Consider the following 17,376-nt stretch of genomic DNA (forward strand, 5'->3'; position numbering starts at 1 on the left):
CTAACAACAACAACAACAGGTTCAATACATTGTGTTCTGGTAATCAATCAATGATTTGGTTTTGAGGTCTGTTCTGCTTATTTTACTCAATGAGTTACAAATATATATCTGTGACTTTAGTTGAGTAACCACTTTGTTAATTGGATACAGCTTATAGCCATATCTTTGTGACGTTATGATGATGCAAAAAGATTCAGTGGGACTTATTGACAAGCTAGAAACCCTGGCAATCTACCTCTGAAACATGAAACAATGTAAATCCTTGTGGATTTCAATGGATCATCCTATATTGCATGGGGTCACATAGTTTAGGGCTTACTTTATGGCAACTAACAGCAACAATTGATGTTGCTATCAAATTTGGGCTTTGTGGTGCTTATCAATATCTCTTATATTGGTGTAGAATACTATTTTTATATGGCACTTCATAAATTACAAATAATTTGATGAGTTGAGTCAAACTAATAATTTATTTTTATTCTTTAGGGATATATAGATCAAGAAGGTAATCCAATGGGTTTTGCTGGACTTGTATCACATTTGTATTGTTATGAACCTTCAAATCTTGTTTTTGTCAATTTTCTTGTGAGAGGCCTTTTCCATAATCTCTGTCAGCCAACCAATGCTGGTAAGTTTGAGGTTATAAATATGTAATCTTAAAACAGCAATAGATTTGTAGGCAGTTAATATTTGGAGAACATTTTTCTATGACAAAAATATAAATAAGTATTTAGGTTATTTACATATTTCAAAATAGATACTGAAAATAAAGTTGCATATGTACTACTATAGATACAGCCATATTTTGTGGCAACTCTTTAAAAATGTTAACTGTACCAGAGAATTTGAATGCTTCAAATACATACACTGAAAAAGAATATCAATGAATCACATAATACTTCAGGATTCATTGCCTCTAGGTTTCACAATCCATTAAATGATGTGCAAGCAATTAAAAAAAATTCTCATTAAAAATATATGTCTATCATATAAACATTAAATAGATATGTTTAGAAAATCCATGTTAGAAATAAAGATCATCTGTAATTTCACTACCAAACGATAGTGAATATTTTCTTCTATCATATATATTTTTTAAATAGTTATATGTTGTTGTTGTTGTTGTTAAGTGCCGTCGAGTCAGTTCCAACCCATAGCGACCCTATACAGGGTTTCTGAGGCTGTAGTACGTATTTAATAACTGGTAATATAATATTATATTTTCTAAATATTTTTTCCCTTAACATGTCATAAATTTTACCCATATAAGGGTAATTGCAAAATAAATTCAATCTGTAATTCTCACCAAATAGTCCATTTAAAATCAATATTGTCAGATTTTTTTTTTTTTTTTTTTAGATTTAACAAAAAGTCTCTTACATACTGTTTTTTAAAGACTTCATCTTTAATTAAATGTTTCCATTTTGTAGTATTTGAACTAAAATTGCATTCTTACTATCTGGTGACTTAAGTGTGTTTCACAACATTATCATAACTAATAGGAATACCCAACCCACTTTGCAAAATAGGGCTAGCCACTGTACTATGATCATATATAATTCAGGAATTTATGCCCTGTTAGAAAACAAATAATCTCAGGCAACAGGAAATTCAGTTTGTGTGTGTGTGTGTGTGTGTGTGTGTGTGTGTGTGTGTGTGTGAAGGTTTAAGGATAGAAAATTTGACAACAACTTTATGATTTAGGTAATATAACTATCATCATTTGTAAATGAGGAAACAGAGTCATGGAGAAGTTAACTAAATTGCCGATGCTACAATTTTACAAAGTATCAGAGCTAAGATTAAGTAGATACAGTAGGACTTTAGAATCCAAGGTATCACATATGCCAACTTTTTACCCACAACAGTAAGAGTAAATAAATGCCTGTATGTTGAAGAATAGTGAGTTGACCTTAAATTAATCTGAGTGACAGAATTTAAGGAGGTAGATAAGGATGGGAGATAATTTGTAGGCTGAATTTTGAAACATCTTAAATGCTAAGCTAAGGAGACTGGGACTCATTTATTGGTGGTGGTGGTGGTGGTGGTGTGTCCTGGAGTCGGTTCTGACTTATAGTGACCATGTGCCCAGTATAGGCTTTCCGAGGCTGTAAATCTTTACAGGAGCAGAAAGCCTCATCTTTCTCCCATGAAGCAGCTGGTAGTTTCAAACTGCAGACCAATTTGTAACCATATGCTACCAACACTCTTTGGGACTCATTTATTAGATATTGAGATATCATAAAAATTTTTTAGTAGGATAGACACATGATCATAAAATGCTTTAGGAAAACGTATCCACTTGAAGTGATGATAGGGAAGGAGATGTAAAACTGCCAGTAGATAAAGTCATTTCTCAGTTACTATTTTTCATTATTAACTTTTAGTTTCTATGAAATGAAATTAAATATTTAACTTAAATATGAAAATGAGATCCACTCACTTTTACTATTTACAAGAAACTTTGTTTTGTACAGATTCAAAGCATTTTTCTCAAGATGTTATGGAAAAGTTAATGTTGGTGTTAGCAAATCTATTTGGAAGAAAATACATCCCAGCAAAGTTCCAAAATGTTCCTCTAAAGCCTCATCAATCAAAGGTACAATTATGATTCTCATAACATTTAATGATTAAGATAATTAAACATATGATACAAAATAATTAAATAGCAGTAGATTTTTAAAACAGTTTGTTTTGTATTAATTTGTTCATTCTATAATTAATATTGTAGTAAATCTGTAATTCATAACTCACCCTCTATAAATCTACCAAAAGTTTAAATATCTAAGGAAAGAAAGGGTCAGTGTCTTTTATTTTGTTTTTCATTTGATTGTCTCAAATTACAGCATTTGGTGAATAAAAAAATAAGACAAAGAAAATGATATATTTAAAAAAAAAAAGAGGAGACTGGGTACACAGTGGTTCAATTACTGGGCTGCTAACCAAAAGTTGGCACTTTTGATTAACCCACCAGCCATTCCACAGGAGAAAGATATGGCAATTTGGTTCTGTAAAGATTTACAGCCTTGGAAGAGACCCTACAGGGCACTTCTATTTGGTCAAATATCATCACTCAGTCACTCTTGAGTGGGAATTTACTCTGTGTTTTCTTTCTTTCTTCCTTCCCCCCACCCCAAAGGAAACAGTATTCCCATAGTGAAATCTATAGTTTTCTTAGGATAGTGTTACTTCAGGATGTAGTTATAATAGGGAGGAAATATGTCCTGTGAACCATAATGGTTTCTTTGAGAAAGTGTTAGATCTGTTAAAGAAAGCTTTGACTCAGAGAGACCAAAAACAAGGATACTCTTTGCAGCTTTATTATCAATGTTTAACTTGGTCACAATCCCTTATCATTAAATCAACTGCATACCACTAACAAAGTACTCCATTAGAATATGAGAAAGGCTTACCTTTACTAGATAATCTTAGAGACAAGATGAACTAATCGATATTGTCCAGTTGCTGAATTATAAATCAATGCTTTCACACAGTATTCTTTAGATACGTGGATGAAACTTTAGTTGTTACCCTTTATATTTTTTACAGTATTTTGTTTAAATAATTTTATATTTATGAAAGAAGTTTCAGTAAATCTATTCTTTAAAAAGTTCATAAAATATATTACAGATAGAGTAAAATAAGTTTCTGAGCTGAGTCTACATTTTCTTTCTCTTTGTAATGATTCTTGATACTCACTCAACTTCCAGCTAGGGCATGGTAGGTGAATGAGGATTACATTCACTAAATTTCATAGTGGCAAGAACTTTTCAAGGTATGGTAACAATCATCAACCATGGCTCTCCTCAGAGACTTTGCCAATATTGGACATGAATTCTGGAAATGAAATGAAGTTGATCTTGGCCTTAGTAAAAGACCTCTCTGTGAGATTATAAAACTAAACAAAAAACTCATTAAAACTTTTAGTGTAGTCTAGAAATGTAACAGATTTCCAACATATAGTGGAGTTCTCCATAATACACTTACTGAGTACCGGATCTGCATGAGACATTATGATAGAGTGCATTTTCCTTAAGTTGTTGTGTTAAATACCGTTGAGTCAGTGCTGACTCATAATGACCCTGTATAGGGTTTCTGAGGAGCAGCTTGTAAGTTTGAACTTGTCCTGTAGTGCCACACCAGGAGTCCAGTCTTATAGTGCTTGTGAAACAAAACAGCAAGCAAGCAAAGGAACAAAACCTGCTGGAGGAAAGGGAATGTCTTCAGTAATGTATAAGCTTGATCCACATACAGATATTTTCTAAAGCTATTTAGGACTGGTGATGAAAAAAGTAAAGCAAGTTGGAACTCATGAAGTGGAAATCTTTCAGGTCTGAGAACACTGATAACCACCTACCTCATAATAAAAATCTTAACAGTCACAAGACCTAAAACCATATACAAACAAGATATACACTGAGTTTTACTAAAATACAAAAAATACCAACCCACAGCAATTCCTACCTGGATTGAAATGATCACTTCTTCATTCTCTATGTCAAACAGAAAAATGGAGAACCCACTCTGGTGAACAGATCAATATCTGAAATGTATAGAATATTTTATAAATGTCTTCTGGAGCTTTAAAAAGGACTAGAAAAGTGTGTTAGGAAAAAGATATTATCAATAAGCACAAGGAGGAGTCCTGGTGTGGTACTCTAGGATAAGCACTGTACTGCAAGGTCAATTTGAACTGTAAGTTTGGCAGTTCAAACTCACCAGTCTCTCCTTATACAGGGATGCTATGAGTTGGAATCAACTTGACAGCACTTAACAACAACAACAACAAAGTATGAGGAAGGATTCCTGGTGTGGCTCTTTAGTATCAGAACTGAACTGTGAACCACAAGGTCTACAGTTTAAACCCACCCACTTCTTCTTGGAAATCCTATACAGGGTTGCTATGAGTCAGAACTGACTCACTGGCGCTTAACAACAACAAGCATGAAGAAAAGCCGGCAATGGAATTAGATCCAGAGATGATCTAGCTACTGGATTGAAGATATAAGAACTTTAAATATAGTTAATATATTTAAGAAAATAGGGGAAGTGATAGAAAATATAAATGATGGATGGAGAAATTAATCATATAATTAGAACATAAAAATAAAATGGACATAACCTAGTGGAAAAAATATACCTGAACTACAGAATATACATATTATAGGAATATATCAGAATATGCATATCATTGAACTTGTATAGGTATGGTGCTGTGGGCTAATGCGTTAGACTGCAATGTCGTTTGAACTGCAAGGTCGGTGGTTCGAGCTCACCAGCTGGAAACCCTATAGAGGGTCGCTATGTGTTGGAATCGACTCGATGGCACTTAACAACAACAAAGCAAGGATCAGTGAGTTAGAAATAACTCATTCAAAAATATTCAAATTATAACAGAGAGGAGAGAGGTAAAACATTAGTATGTAGTACAAGAGACATGTATCTCATACTTAAATGATTTAATGTATATATAATGGAAGTCCCAGAAGAGGAAGGGAAGTGGCAGAAGAATATTAAAAAATCTAATATCTTGAAATTTTCTGAAGCTGAGGAAAGGGAAAAAAATCTATATAAGTTTTTTAAAGCTTGATTAAACTTAAGATGGGTAAATATAAAGAAACATTAAATTAAAACTGTTGAACATCCAAAAATAATGAGAAAATCATAAATCAGTCAAAGGAAGAAATAAAGAAATACATTTCTTTCAAATAAGCAATAATAAGAATTATATATATAACATTTTAAACAAAAAACGGATGCTAGCTGAATATAGAATTACATTTTAAATGTGCTGAATGAAGATAACTACTAACCCTGAATACTTAAACTGAAAAAAATATTATTTAAAACAAGGTGAAGTTATTTTTTTGGACATATACAATCTGAGGTTACATGCGACTTTCAGGTTTTTACTAGAAGAAATGTCAGACAGAGTGACAGGTTTTCTGGACCAGAGCAAGTGAACTTGAGTTCCTTCACTTATGTAGTGAGGTGTCTCCAGGAACTTAATCTCGTAAACTAAGTTTGCTAATTCAGAGAGCTAAAGCCCAGCACTTTTGGTCTGAGGTTGATGGTAGAATGGAATGCCCTTTGGGCATTTATCAGATGTGCTAAAGAGGCACTGTAACATTTCCCAAGCAGGGCAGAGGCAAAGGGTCCTTGTGACTGAGAGGCCAAGGATCTGTATTCTGAACATTTCTGATTCTGAATCTAATAACTTCCTTTATAAGTCTCATAATCATGAGTTTTGTCTATGAGTTCTGTGTGGTCATTGTAATGAATTATTGAACTTGGAAGAGAAGTAGAGTGCCATGGGAAGGATAGCGAGGTGTCAGAATCGATTAAGAATGGTGGAGGGTGGAGGTATATGTGACCTCTGCCTCATAGGAATTGGTCTTGGATTGATGTTGAATTGGTTGGTTAGTTATGTGCTGTGGAGTCGATTCCAACTCATAGCGACCCTGTACAGGGTTTCCAAAGCTGTAAATCTTTACAGGAGCAGAAAACCTCATCTTTCTCCCACGGAACAGCTGGTAGTTTCAAACTGGTGACCTTGTGGTTCGCAGCCCAATTCGTAACTCCTATGTTACCAGAGCTAGATTCTCCTGAATCCTTGTTAAGTCAGAGGCGGTCTCTTGCAGAGATGCCTGGTGGGATGGATTGGCATAATAGCTGCACTGGTGAATTTAAACATGTTGTCAATCATGAGGATGACACATTAATTGGTAATTTTTTTATTCTGTTGTGCTTAATGTCACCATGAGTTGGAGTCAACTTGATGGCACTTATCTATCTCTATATAAGAATTTATATTAAATGTTAAGTATACTAAATAGAGAACTAAAATTGCCAAATTAAATTTACAAAACAAAACAAAAACCAGCCTATACTATATTTATATAAATCATATCTTAGTAGTTGAAAAATATATTCCAGGTAAATATTAATTTAAAAAATCAGAGCCAGCCCTGTTACCTGAAAATAAAACAAATTCATTTATAAATACATATAGATAAAGATAGGAATAAAATATAAAAGATAAAATATTTTATTAAGAAATAAAGAAGGTAAATATTTGTAAAATGACATAATTTGTGCAGATTAGAAGAAAATTGACAGATTTAGCTCCATTATTTGGAGAAAAAAAGCTGAAAAAAATCAGTGACTTAACTTTTCATCACAAAAAGCTTGGGAAGAAAATTAACATATAAACTCTAACCTTAGGAAAACAGAATAAAGAAATCATAATAAAAATGAAAACAGAAATAAATTAAAACAATTGTATAACAGGGAAGTTCAGAAAGCCAAAATTGGTTGGTTGTGAAGATTAATAAAATGATTTACAAGACTCATTGAGAATAAAGGAATAAAAGTCACTACTAGCAACAAGATAAATGGTACATTACTACAGATTCTGTTGTGTTGTTAAGTGCTGTGCTGTGCATTCCACATCATAATGACCCTGTATAGGGTTTCTGAGGAGTGGCTGGTGAGTTTGAACTGCTAATCTTGCCATTCAAACCAACCTTTCAGTATAGTGCTTATCCTACCGTGCCACACCAGGACTCCAGATCCTATAAATATCAAAAGGGCAAAAAGATATGTTATTAATGAATTTGTTACAATAAATTCACTTACTCTGTACTTACTATCTCATTATTTGACATTTCCCTTTTATAACAATCATCAAAATCTACTACCCTACTGTTTCTGCTCCCATATAGATTTCCAGTCTCGGACACCCTGTACAGGGTTGCTATGAGTCAGAACTGACACCACAGCACATAATCACCGCCACCACTGTTTTATGTATTAATGACATGTATCTGGCTATAATGAATGACGAAGTCCTTAATGGGGTTTCAGGCTGGCAGACCCTATATTCATGTACAAATAGAAAGGAAGATCATGTTACATAATATTTGCCCTCCCAGGAAGGGAAGAGTGCATGGTCTCCCCAAGCCATCAAGGGACTAGAGGAGGGATTAGAGTGTGACCCACCAAGACAGGATTTTGCCAGGCAGGTCCTCGGTGCTCATAGGAGGCTGAGGTCAGGGAAGTGGCAGCTGGTATATTAAGGTGTATGAAGGTTGGCCATTCTCAGGTTCTGGGAGGCAGTGGAAATCTAGAGTCTAGACACAGCTTCTGACCCCAAGGATTAGTATGGATAGGCTGGGCCATGGTCTAAGGAGCCCTGAGATAGGCCACTCAGCTGCTCTGGTCATGGGACCTCATGTCAGCTGACTGGCACCTGAACAGCCCCTTATGTTTCATCAATGTACCCTCCTCTGTGGGCCCAGGTGAGGGTGGGAAGTCTTCTTTGGCAGGGGTGGTAGTCAATAGGTGAGTGGTCAGAGGTAACTATAGGTTCAGGTCAAGAGCAGAGGCTGGGCCCAGCCATCATAACATGGGAGGAAGCTCTGGATTGTCGATTCTCATAGAGACATAAGGGTGGAGGGGGCAGGGATTTTCAGGGAGACCATCTGTAGCACATAGGCCCTTTCACTTATGAACAGAAAGTTCCCTGACACTGACAAAGCCACTAAGGATATTTTGGGATCATTGAGGTGATGATCTGGGACTACACACCCTATGAATCTATTGAGGGCAGAAGAAAGAGAGGACCAAGGGAATAGGGAGGGAAAGTGGCACTTGGGCCTCCCTGACTGGATGTCACTTCCCTGTGGGTGGCAGTAGAGGCCAACTTCTCCTGAGAGAAATGGAGGCATGTGTGGTTGTGACCTCAATCCAGTGGGTGTTCACAGTACAGGTGAGGGGATAAGGTGATGTGATCATTCTCTACTTTCACATAAATTTAATTTCATATAATAACATGGTATTAGGAGCCTGATTATGTCAATTAAAAAGAAAAAAATCTGAAGTGTCTGACATTTACTAAACAAATTTAATGTATTGCTTAAAAACATACTTACAAAGAAAATCCAGATTTGGACAGTTTCCCTAATGAATTCTTTCAAATATTATAGGAATAAAACAAATTTTCCCCCATATTCTTCTAGAGAATTGCAACAAAGAATATTTACCTAACTCTTTTGAGGAACAGTTTAATCATAACACAAAAATTGACAAGAACATACAAAAAGTAAAATTAGAAATGCACCTATTTCATGAATAAAGATGAAACAATTCCTAAAGAATATTCATGAAATGAATCCAGTAAATTAAAAAAAATATATAATAAATGAGATTTATTCCAGATATGCAAGGGTATTTTAGCTTATTACTTTCTCTACAATATGACACTATTTTTTTTAAAAAATAGTAAATCCAATATTTCTAGAGGGCAAGCTTTGATTTTAAACATTGTTTTAATTGTTGTTGTTAAGTGCTGTCAAGTCACTTCTGACTCATAGCGACACTGTATAGAGTTTCTGAGGAGCAGCTGGTTAGTTTGAACTGCTGACCTTGTGGTTCTAACCAACTTTTTGGTCTAGTACTAATCCTATAGCTCTACACCAGGACTGGATTGTTTTAATTAGATAGAATTAAACTGTATTATTAAGATTGAAGATATTTTCTCTTATAAATTCAAATAGAAACTAAAAGTGAATTTTATCTCAGTTTTACAAATGAAAGAACTAAAGAATAGCATTATTAAATAAATAGAAAACTATAGTTACATTGCAATATTCATTATCCTTTCTTTTTCAAAGTATGCATTTTCTATGAAAGCATTTATTTTTCTAAAAATTATTTGGCCTATAGATGCTCCTTGATGATCTCCCTGAAGATTTTAATGCTGCTTTACATGAGTATAACATGAATGTAACAAAGGACTTTGCCTCTTTACTAATAATTGCTTCCAAATTGGCTGATATGAAACAGGAATATCAACTCCCATTGTCAAATATCAGTAAGTATATTTTAAGTCTATTGTGGAACAATTTTAACAGTAAATAATCTTGATTAAGTATATTTTATTCCAGAAGAATAGTAGAGCCAAAAAATGTCAGTTCCCTTTAAAATGAGGGAATTTCTTCTGCTTTCCAAAGAAAGAAACTTTATTGTTGTTGTTAAGTGCCATCATGCTAGTGTTGACTCATAGTGACCCTGTATAGGGTTTCTGAGGCTTTAAACCTTTGCCAAAGCAGAAAACCTCATCTTTCTTCCATGGAAAAGCTGGTGAGCGTGAATTGCCCATCTTCATCTTGTGTTTCACAGTCCATTGCTTATTGTACAGAGCTACTATGCTCCCTTGTGATTATCAGAAGTTTTTTGTTTTTTTTTTAAAGTAGAGCATGAAACTACAGTTATTTATGAACCTTCTTGATTGAATTTTGCTTTTAGATCAAGCCAGGAAAGTGGAGTCTGAACAGCTATGAGATGAGAAACTAGATATTCGTCGGTCACTTTTTCCTGAGAAAGAATATGCTAGTGTTCCTAAACATACACTTTGGTAGATTACCCTGGTCCAAACCTGGTTCTGACGCTTATTAGCCATTAGACCTTGGGCAAATGACTCAGTCTTTTCCTCCCTTACCTCTCTCAACAGATATATTGCAATGAGAATAACATCATCTACTTAATTTTGATGAGATTGAACTGAATAAATTAATATATGTCAATATGTTAAAATAGTGCCTGTCATATATTAAAAATTGTTAGTGCTTGATTTTATTTTTCATAACCTATTAGATATAAACTTCTAGGGGTTAGAAGAAGAAAAGAAACTAACAAAGAACAAAAACATGAACTGTGACAAAGGGCATCAGTTCATCAGGTAGTAACTTCCCCCTTTCACTGCACCCTACCATTCTAACTGGATTAAAAATCTGTGAGGTAGATCTTGTTGTTCTATTAGGGTAGGAACAACATGAACAAAAACAGATATAAATGGTACTATGAGCATCACTCAGGAGGCAAGATGGGAGTGTATGACTCTTTCACCTCCATTATAAATTGGAGCCAAGCTTGAATGCATGATCTGCTGCTTTACAAGAGGAGGAATGGAGAATATATTTATTTTCACATGCCATTTCCAAATCTACTGATAGTGAGTGACTGCATGGAACACCTTGCCTAGATAAATTCTGGAGCCAAGTCTGAGTTCACTGGTAAAAAGTCCAAGTTAACAACAATGATTCTGTTTAAAACAGTATACAATTTAAATTGAATACTTCACTTCCTATAAAGCAAAGCAATGCAACTAAATGACAAGTTTTGATGATGATAATAATACCATTAATAGCTATCATTTATCAACTTCTTCTGTGCCAAGCTGCACAAATTGTGTTGTGTCATATTCAGGACACCTGTCTAGCAAAGTTGAATGATTTCACTTACAGCATGGTCTAGAACAAAACACAAGGCTTGAAAATTGGCTAATGTTTATAAACTAATGTATTCCAATTCATTCAGAATTCACAGGTCAAGAATATGAAGATTCCCAGCTTGTGGCTCACTTAATGAACTGCAAAGAAGGGAGAAAAGCTGTTTCACCATTCGTTTGTCTTTCTGGAAACACAGATGTAGATTTGCTTCAATTCCAGACTATAAACAATGTAAGTAGAGAATGGGATTGATGACTAAGAGAGAATGGATTTGCTCTGTTACGAAGCCCAGAGAGGACTTAAAAAATATCACCCATATGAACAAAAATAACCAGGAAAGTAGTATTGTTGAAGTCAGTATGATTTCAGCGTTGACCTGAGGTACTCTGCCTCTTTATAGAAACTTTCCAGGCACCACCATTTTTTAAGACACTAGAGAGATTGGCATAAATTTGCTCCTGCAATAATAGAACTTTCTTCCAGGTTTCTCCACATTACTTTGGTGGTGGTGGTCGTGTGCCATTGAGTGGGTTCTGACTCATAGTGATCTTGTATAGGACACCTTTTCTATCCATTGTACAACTAATCCAAATGTATGTACTGTGTGTGCCACTTACTTTTGTCTCCTTTCCATAAGTTTTTTCAAGGGCTTCTGGAGGAGTGCTGATATAGACATCATAGGATATAATGTTTGTGATATATTGCCACACACTCCCCAATCAATTAGACAGAGCCCTGTGAGGTACCGGATATGTACTGATTCAGACTCATTGTTTCCTCATGGTGTTCTGGAGGTGGAGGGTCAGTCTATCACATATTTGAAGCACTTTGCACTGGTGAATACATACATTGTAAAAATGCTGTCCTTACTGGACCTCCCTGATCTCTTTCTTGCCTAGCCCTTAAAGAATTGGGCATGATGGCTGTTTGTGAACCAAATCTCACAGACAACTCATTAAACAACTTCTACGTTCATTACAAAAAGAAAGTGCATTCTAAATGGAGAGAATGGGTCTGTCTCCACAGAGTGGTGGAATCCTAGAGACTGATACAGCTATGTTTCTATTTGGTATTCTTTAACCTATGGCAGCTAGCTTTGCAAAGCAAAAACATGAACTTGAGTGAGAGACCCAGTCTATCTCTACAGTGGATAAAAGACCCCGAGGCATCTGCAGCTCAGAGTTTTTATCTGTTGTTTTCTTAACACATGTTTACTTGTTGTTGTTGTTGTTGTTATGTGCCATCGAGTCGGTTCCGACCCATAGCGACCCTGTACAGGGTTTCCGAGGGTGTAAATCTTTACGGGAGTAGAAAGCCTCATCTTTTGCCCACGGAGCAGCTGGTAGTTTCGAACCGCTGACCTTAAGGTTCGCAGCCCGATTCGTAACCACTACGCTACCAGAGCTCCTTAGGGGTGGAATATTCCTTGTTTTCTGGGGATAGTCTGGGATTTCCTAGAACTGGCACCAACATGGTACTAGTGGGTGTGATTTTTACTGTTATAATTATATTATAATTAGTTATGGCCTACTTTGTTGTTAAGTGCTGACCTTATAGTCGAGTGCTTATCCTACAGTGCCACCCCTGTTTTGGGAGGTGATGGGAGGGGGAGTTTAGATCATGATTCTCAGTGGTTTATTAGTTATGTGATGGTCCTCATGATGTGATCAGACGTGATAAATCATTGAAAGGATTAAGTGTAGAATCCCAACCACCCACTGCCTTCGAGTTAATTTTGACTCATAATTACTCTGTATATAGGATTTCCAAGGCTGTAAATCATTACAGGATTGGAAAGGCCTCATCTTTCTCCCACAGAGCAGTTGTTGGATTTGAACTGCCCACCTTTTGGCTAGCAGTGCTTAGCCTACAGCACTACCAGGGTTTCTTAAGGGTAGAATGCAACACCCTTAATTCCATAATGCTGTTGTTAATTTCTGTCAAGTTGGTTCTGACCCATAATGACCCTGCAGAGTTTCCGAGGGGCAGCTGATGAACTTGAACCACTGACTGCAGGTCAAACTGACTTTGCAGTCCAGTGCATTAACCCACAGTACCACACCTGGACTCTAATTCCATCATAGTCCTTATCTTACAACACCTTTTACTTATAAGAGATAAAAAGGGAAATCAGCAAAGAGAGGGACCTACTGCTACCCAGAGAGAAGAGATGTCGTACATCCTTTGGACCTGGGCTTCCTGTACTGTGAAACTCCTAAATCCAGGAAAAAATTGATTTCAACACACATAGGGGTCTCCAGGGAATGCTGGGTCTACAATTTATTTGTGCTTGCTTTTCAGTTTAAAAAAAAAAAAAAAATTGAAGAAATACTTGATGTAGTCTTCTGAATGTTCCTTTTTTTTTTTTTTTTTTGTACCTAACATTGTGCTCCATAACTCATCCATGTTGTTACATGAAGCTCCATTCTACTTCTACTGCTTCATATTATTTCATCAGATGAATATAAAACAATTTATATATTCTGTTGTTAATTCGCACTTGGGTTTGTTTCTAGACGTTATTGTTCTAAGAAAGGTTGCTGTAAAAATCTGGTGTGCACACGCAAAAGGTTTTCTTGGGTATAAGTCTCCAAAAGAATTTTCTGGGTTATGAGACTAATAAGAATATTCATGCTTCAAAAATACCACTAAGTCGTTTTAGAAAATAATTGTACCAGTTTACATCCCCACTATCCATCTACCAGAGTTCTTATCGACACTATCAAATATGGATTGAAAAAATAAAATGAGCAGATATTAACAAGTATTGTTTTGTTTTGTGTTTTCTGTCTTTCCTTTCCCCCTTTTCCTTTGACTGCTTCTTCTTCCCTTTCTTTTTTTCTCTATTCCTTCTTCTTTTCCTTTGCCTCCTTTTCTTACTGCTCCTTTTTCTTCCTTTTGGTAATTGGGTTTTAAAGTTTGTTCATTTTAATTCTAACCTTGTGGACATACACAGTCCCTGAATTCATATTTGCCAAGGTATCTCCTGAACTGATTAAGATAATGGTACATTTTTTAAGCTAGTTTTTCTTGCTCAGTACATCTTGCTGAGAATATAGAAGGCTAATGGTTGAAATTGCCATCAGTTGTGGTGGAGACAATAATTTTCAATGGTGAAGCTAATCCATTTTGTAGATTTGTTCAAGTTGGAATCAACATATGTGTATAAAAGACACTCTTCTCTTGCAGTAGCTGTCCCTGTCCACCCGCTTCTGTTCTATCTTTTAAAGTATGTGTTTAAAAAATATCAATGAAAAAAAGTAACAACAAAGTGCAATATAAGAGATCATAATCTGCCTTTACACATAAGTAGCACATTAAGAGAAAATGTGTTGTTTTTTTTTTTAGGTTATTCTGCGCACAATTGGCATCAGTGGCAATCAGGTTCCTGTGCTGTGGTCAGAGAAACTTGATAACCAAGGAAGAAGAATGCCACTTAGTGCTTATGCATTTGAATTCTATAAACATGGTTCCTTGAAAAGATTAGTCCAGGATAACAGGTATGTTTTATCTATGTACTTTTATATTCATAGTGTGATTTTTAAAGAATTTTAAGACAGTGTCCTTTTGTTTTTAATGTTAGGCATAACATTGGTCGATCATGTTAAATGTACTGAATCAATTTCTTCAGACTAATGATAAGAGTCAGTAACAAGTTCTGTGCTATTTTTATTTATGATATAACAGCAATATCTTGGTCCTTGGGCTGACTCACAGGGCATAAAAATACTCTAAATATAAAAATATTCATACATACTCAGATATTTCTATTCATTCTTTTTCTACTTATTCATTATTAGAATTGAAATATTTTGAATTACAAATACTTCCATGGTATCCACACTGATGTGGCACTACAGGATAAGCACAGGACTGTGAACCACAAGGTCATTGGTTCAAACCCACCAACTGCTCCTCAGAAACCCTATACGGGGATGCTATGAGTTGTAACCAACTCAAGAGCACTTAACATTAACGACAACATCCATTATCAGAGAGGTTTATGAAGTTATTTAATTTTCATAGATCATTAATTTTCCTTTTTTTTTTTTTTAGGATATATGAAAATGAAGCTTATATGTTATTGAAAAATTTTGCAAGTATAATACGAATGATCAGGTGTGTCATATATTTTTAAATATTGGTTTCATACTTTCCTCATAATTTAATGATAGTTTTTTAAGTGTTACTTTGTTACTATAAGTCAGATATTTGAAGGTGCCATTTAATTTCCTGGCTACTATGCATTTCAACTCCTCAAACCTCTGCTGGATTTCTCATAATTTCTGTAATGGAATTAATGCCAAAATCCATTGGACATATAGCTCCATCCATTGAGTATCAGTCATCACATAAAAACAAGCAAAAATATTCTAAAGCCATTTTGATTCTTGGAAACAGTCAGTGTGTATAAGATACAAAATATTTTGAGGACTCATTAAGGCTTCATTAGGTCATTTATGTCTGCTTGCGTATTCTTGAATCTCTAGCTTTTACCAGTATTTTCTGTAGGTCAAACCCAGTTCTGATCTCTTATATTGAGTTCCAGTCTTCATCTTTAACAGATCACATTGGATACTTAGGAAATTCTGATTTCCATATAGATACACCATCTCTAGGTGCAATTGATCACTAAATATTGTCTAGTTGGATGTCTGTCTTCCTAAGCTTACAGTCCTATTGCACTTTATTACTTTACCAATTTCTGTTTATTCTATCACTTCAATAATATATATATTATTTGTCATGAATCCATTCAATATTAGGTTGTTGCTAATGAGGTCATAGTTCCTTATTTTTGTAGTCAGAGCTGAATCAGGCCCTTTGGGCAATATTTTTTGTTACTTTTGTGATGCTAGAACAAAAGTGATTTGCTTTGCCAACATGAGGTATTTCTAGTTAAAGTATTTTTAAAAGAATATTTTACAGACTTTTTGGTGAAAGTTTACATAGAAAGTCAAGTTCCCATTTGACATATTTTGCACAAATTGTTCAGTGACATAAATAGCATTTATTATGATGTGTCAACATTTCTTTTAATTATGTTGTTTTATTTCCCATTTCAAATACTCTAGTTTCCCTGCCTCCTTCTCTTCTGATTTTCACTTTTGCATAATTGTTGACAGTTTGTTCTTGTAGTGATGATTTTGTAGTAGAACAGTAATATTATTAGTAATATCTTCTATTTGATGATTTTAATGAGCCAATTTTTGCTTTTGTTGATTCTTTCCATTGTTTTTCTATCTTATATTTTGTTTATTCCACTACTCATCTGACAGTTTATCATACTGTGATGGTTTGTGAGTTGCTGTGATTCTGGAAGCTATGCCACCAGTATTTTAAATACCAGCAGGGTCACCCATGGTGTACAGGTTTCAGATGAGCTTTCATATGAAGATAGACTAGAAAGAAGGAGAAATGGACTACTTCTGAATATTTAGTCACTGAAAACCTTATGAATAGCAGTGGAACACTGTCAGCAACAGATTATTGATGATTGAAACATGATGAAGAGCATCAGAGTATCATGAGATAAAATGCCAGATGATGAGCCCCTCAGACTTGAAGGCACTCAAAATGTAACTGGGGAAGAACTGCCTCCTAAAAATAGAGTTGAACCATGATGTCACGAAAATAGTAAATACCTTGGGACCTTTATTTGCAGATGGGGCACAAATCAAAATGAAGAAAAACAGCTGTAAAATCCATTAATAATTGGATCATGGATTGTATGATGTATGAATCTAAGAAAATTGGAAATTGTCAAAAGTTAAATTGAATGCATAAGCATCAGTATAGTGAGTTGAAATGGACTGGTATTGGACATTTTGAATCTGAAAATCACATGATTTACTATGTTTAAAATGGCAAATTGAAGAGGAATGGCATCGTAGTCATCATAAAAAAGAACATACTAAGATTAGTCATGAGGTATAATGCTGTCTGTGAGAAGATAATACCCATCTACCTACAAGGAAGACCAAATAATACCACTATTTTTCATCAAATTTATTCATCAACCACTAAAGTCAGTGATGATGAAATTGAAGAATTCTACCAACTTCTTCAGTCTGAAATTGATTAA

The 17,376-nt window shown here is 34.9% G+C and overlaps 1 protein-coding gene across 1 annotated transcript in view; it reads left to right on the forward strand.

The window, feature by feature from the left end:
- Positions 1–15,429, forward strand: part of DDX60 (DEAD (Asp-Glu-Ala-Asp) box polypeptide 60) — a 204,479-nt gene extending 189,050 nt beyond the window's left edge. Inside the window, exons 29-34 of the mRNA XM_006864550.1 lie at positions 487–628; positions 2,478–2,599; positions 9,727–9,874; positions 11,380–11,522; positions 14,640–14,791; positions 15,348–15,429. Of these exons, the coding sequence (XP_006864612.1) occupies positions 487–628; positions 2,478–2,599; positions 9,727–9,874; positions 11,380–11,522; positions 14,640–14,791; positions 15,348–15,429 (789 nt within the window). The remainder of the gene's footprint in view (positions 1–486; positions 629–2,477; positions 2,600–9,726; positions 9,875–11,379; positions 11,523–14,639; positions 14,792–15,347) is intronic.
- Positions 15,430–17,376: the final 1,947 nt, after the last annotated feature.

Source organism: Chrysochloris asiatica, unplaced genomic scaffold (genome assembly GCF_000296735.1).
Source record: "Chrysochloris asiatica unplaced genomic scaffold, ChrAsi1.0 scaffold00066, whole genome shotgun sequence".
Taxonomy (NCBI): domain Eukaryota; kingdom Metazoa; phylum Chordata; class Mammalia; order Afrosoricida; family Chrysochloridae; genus Chrysochloris; species Chrysochloris asiatica.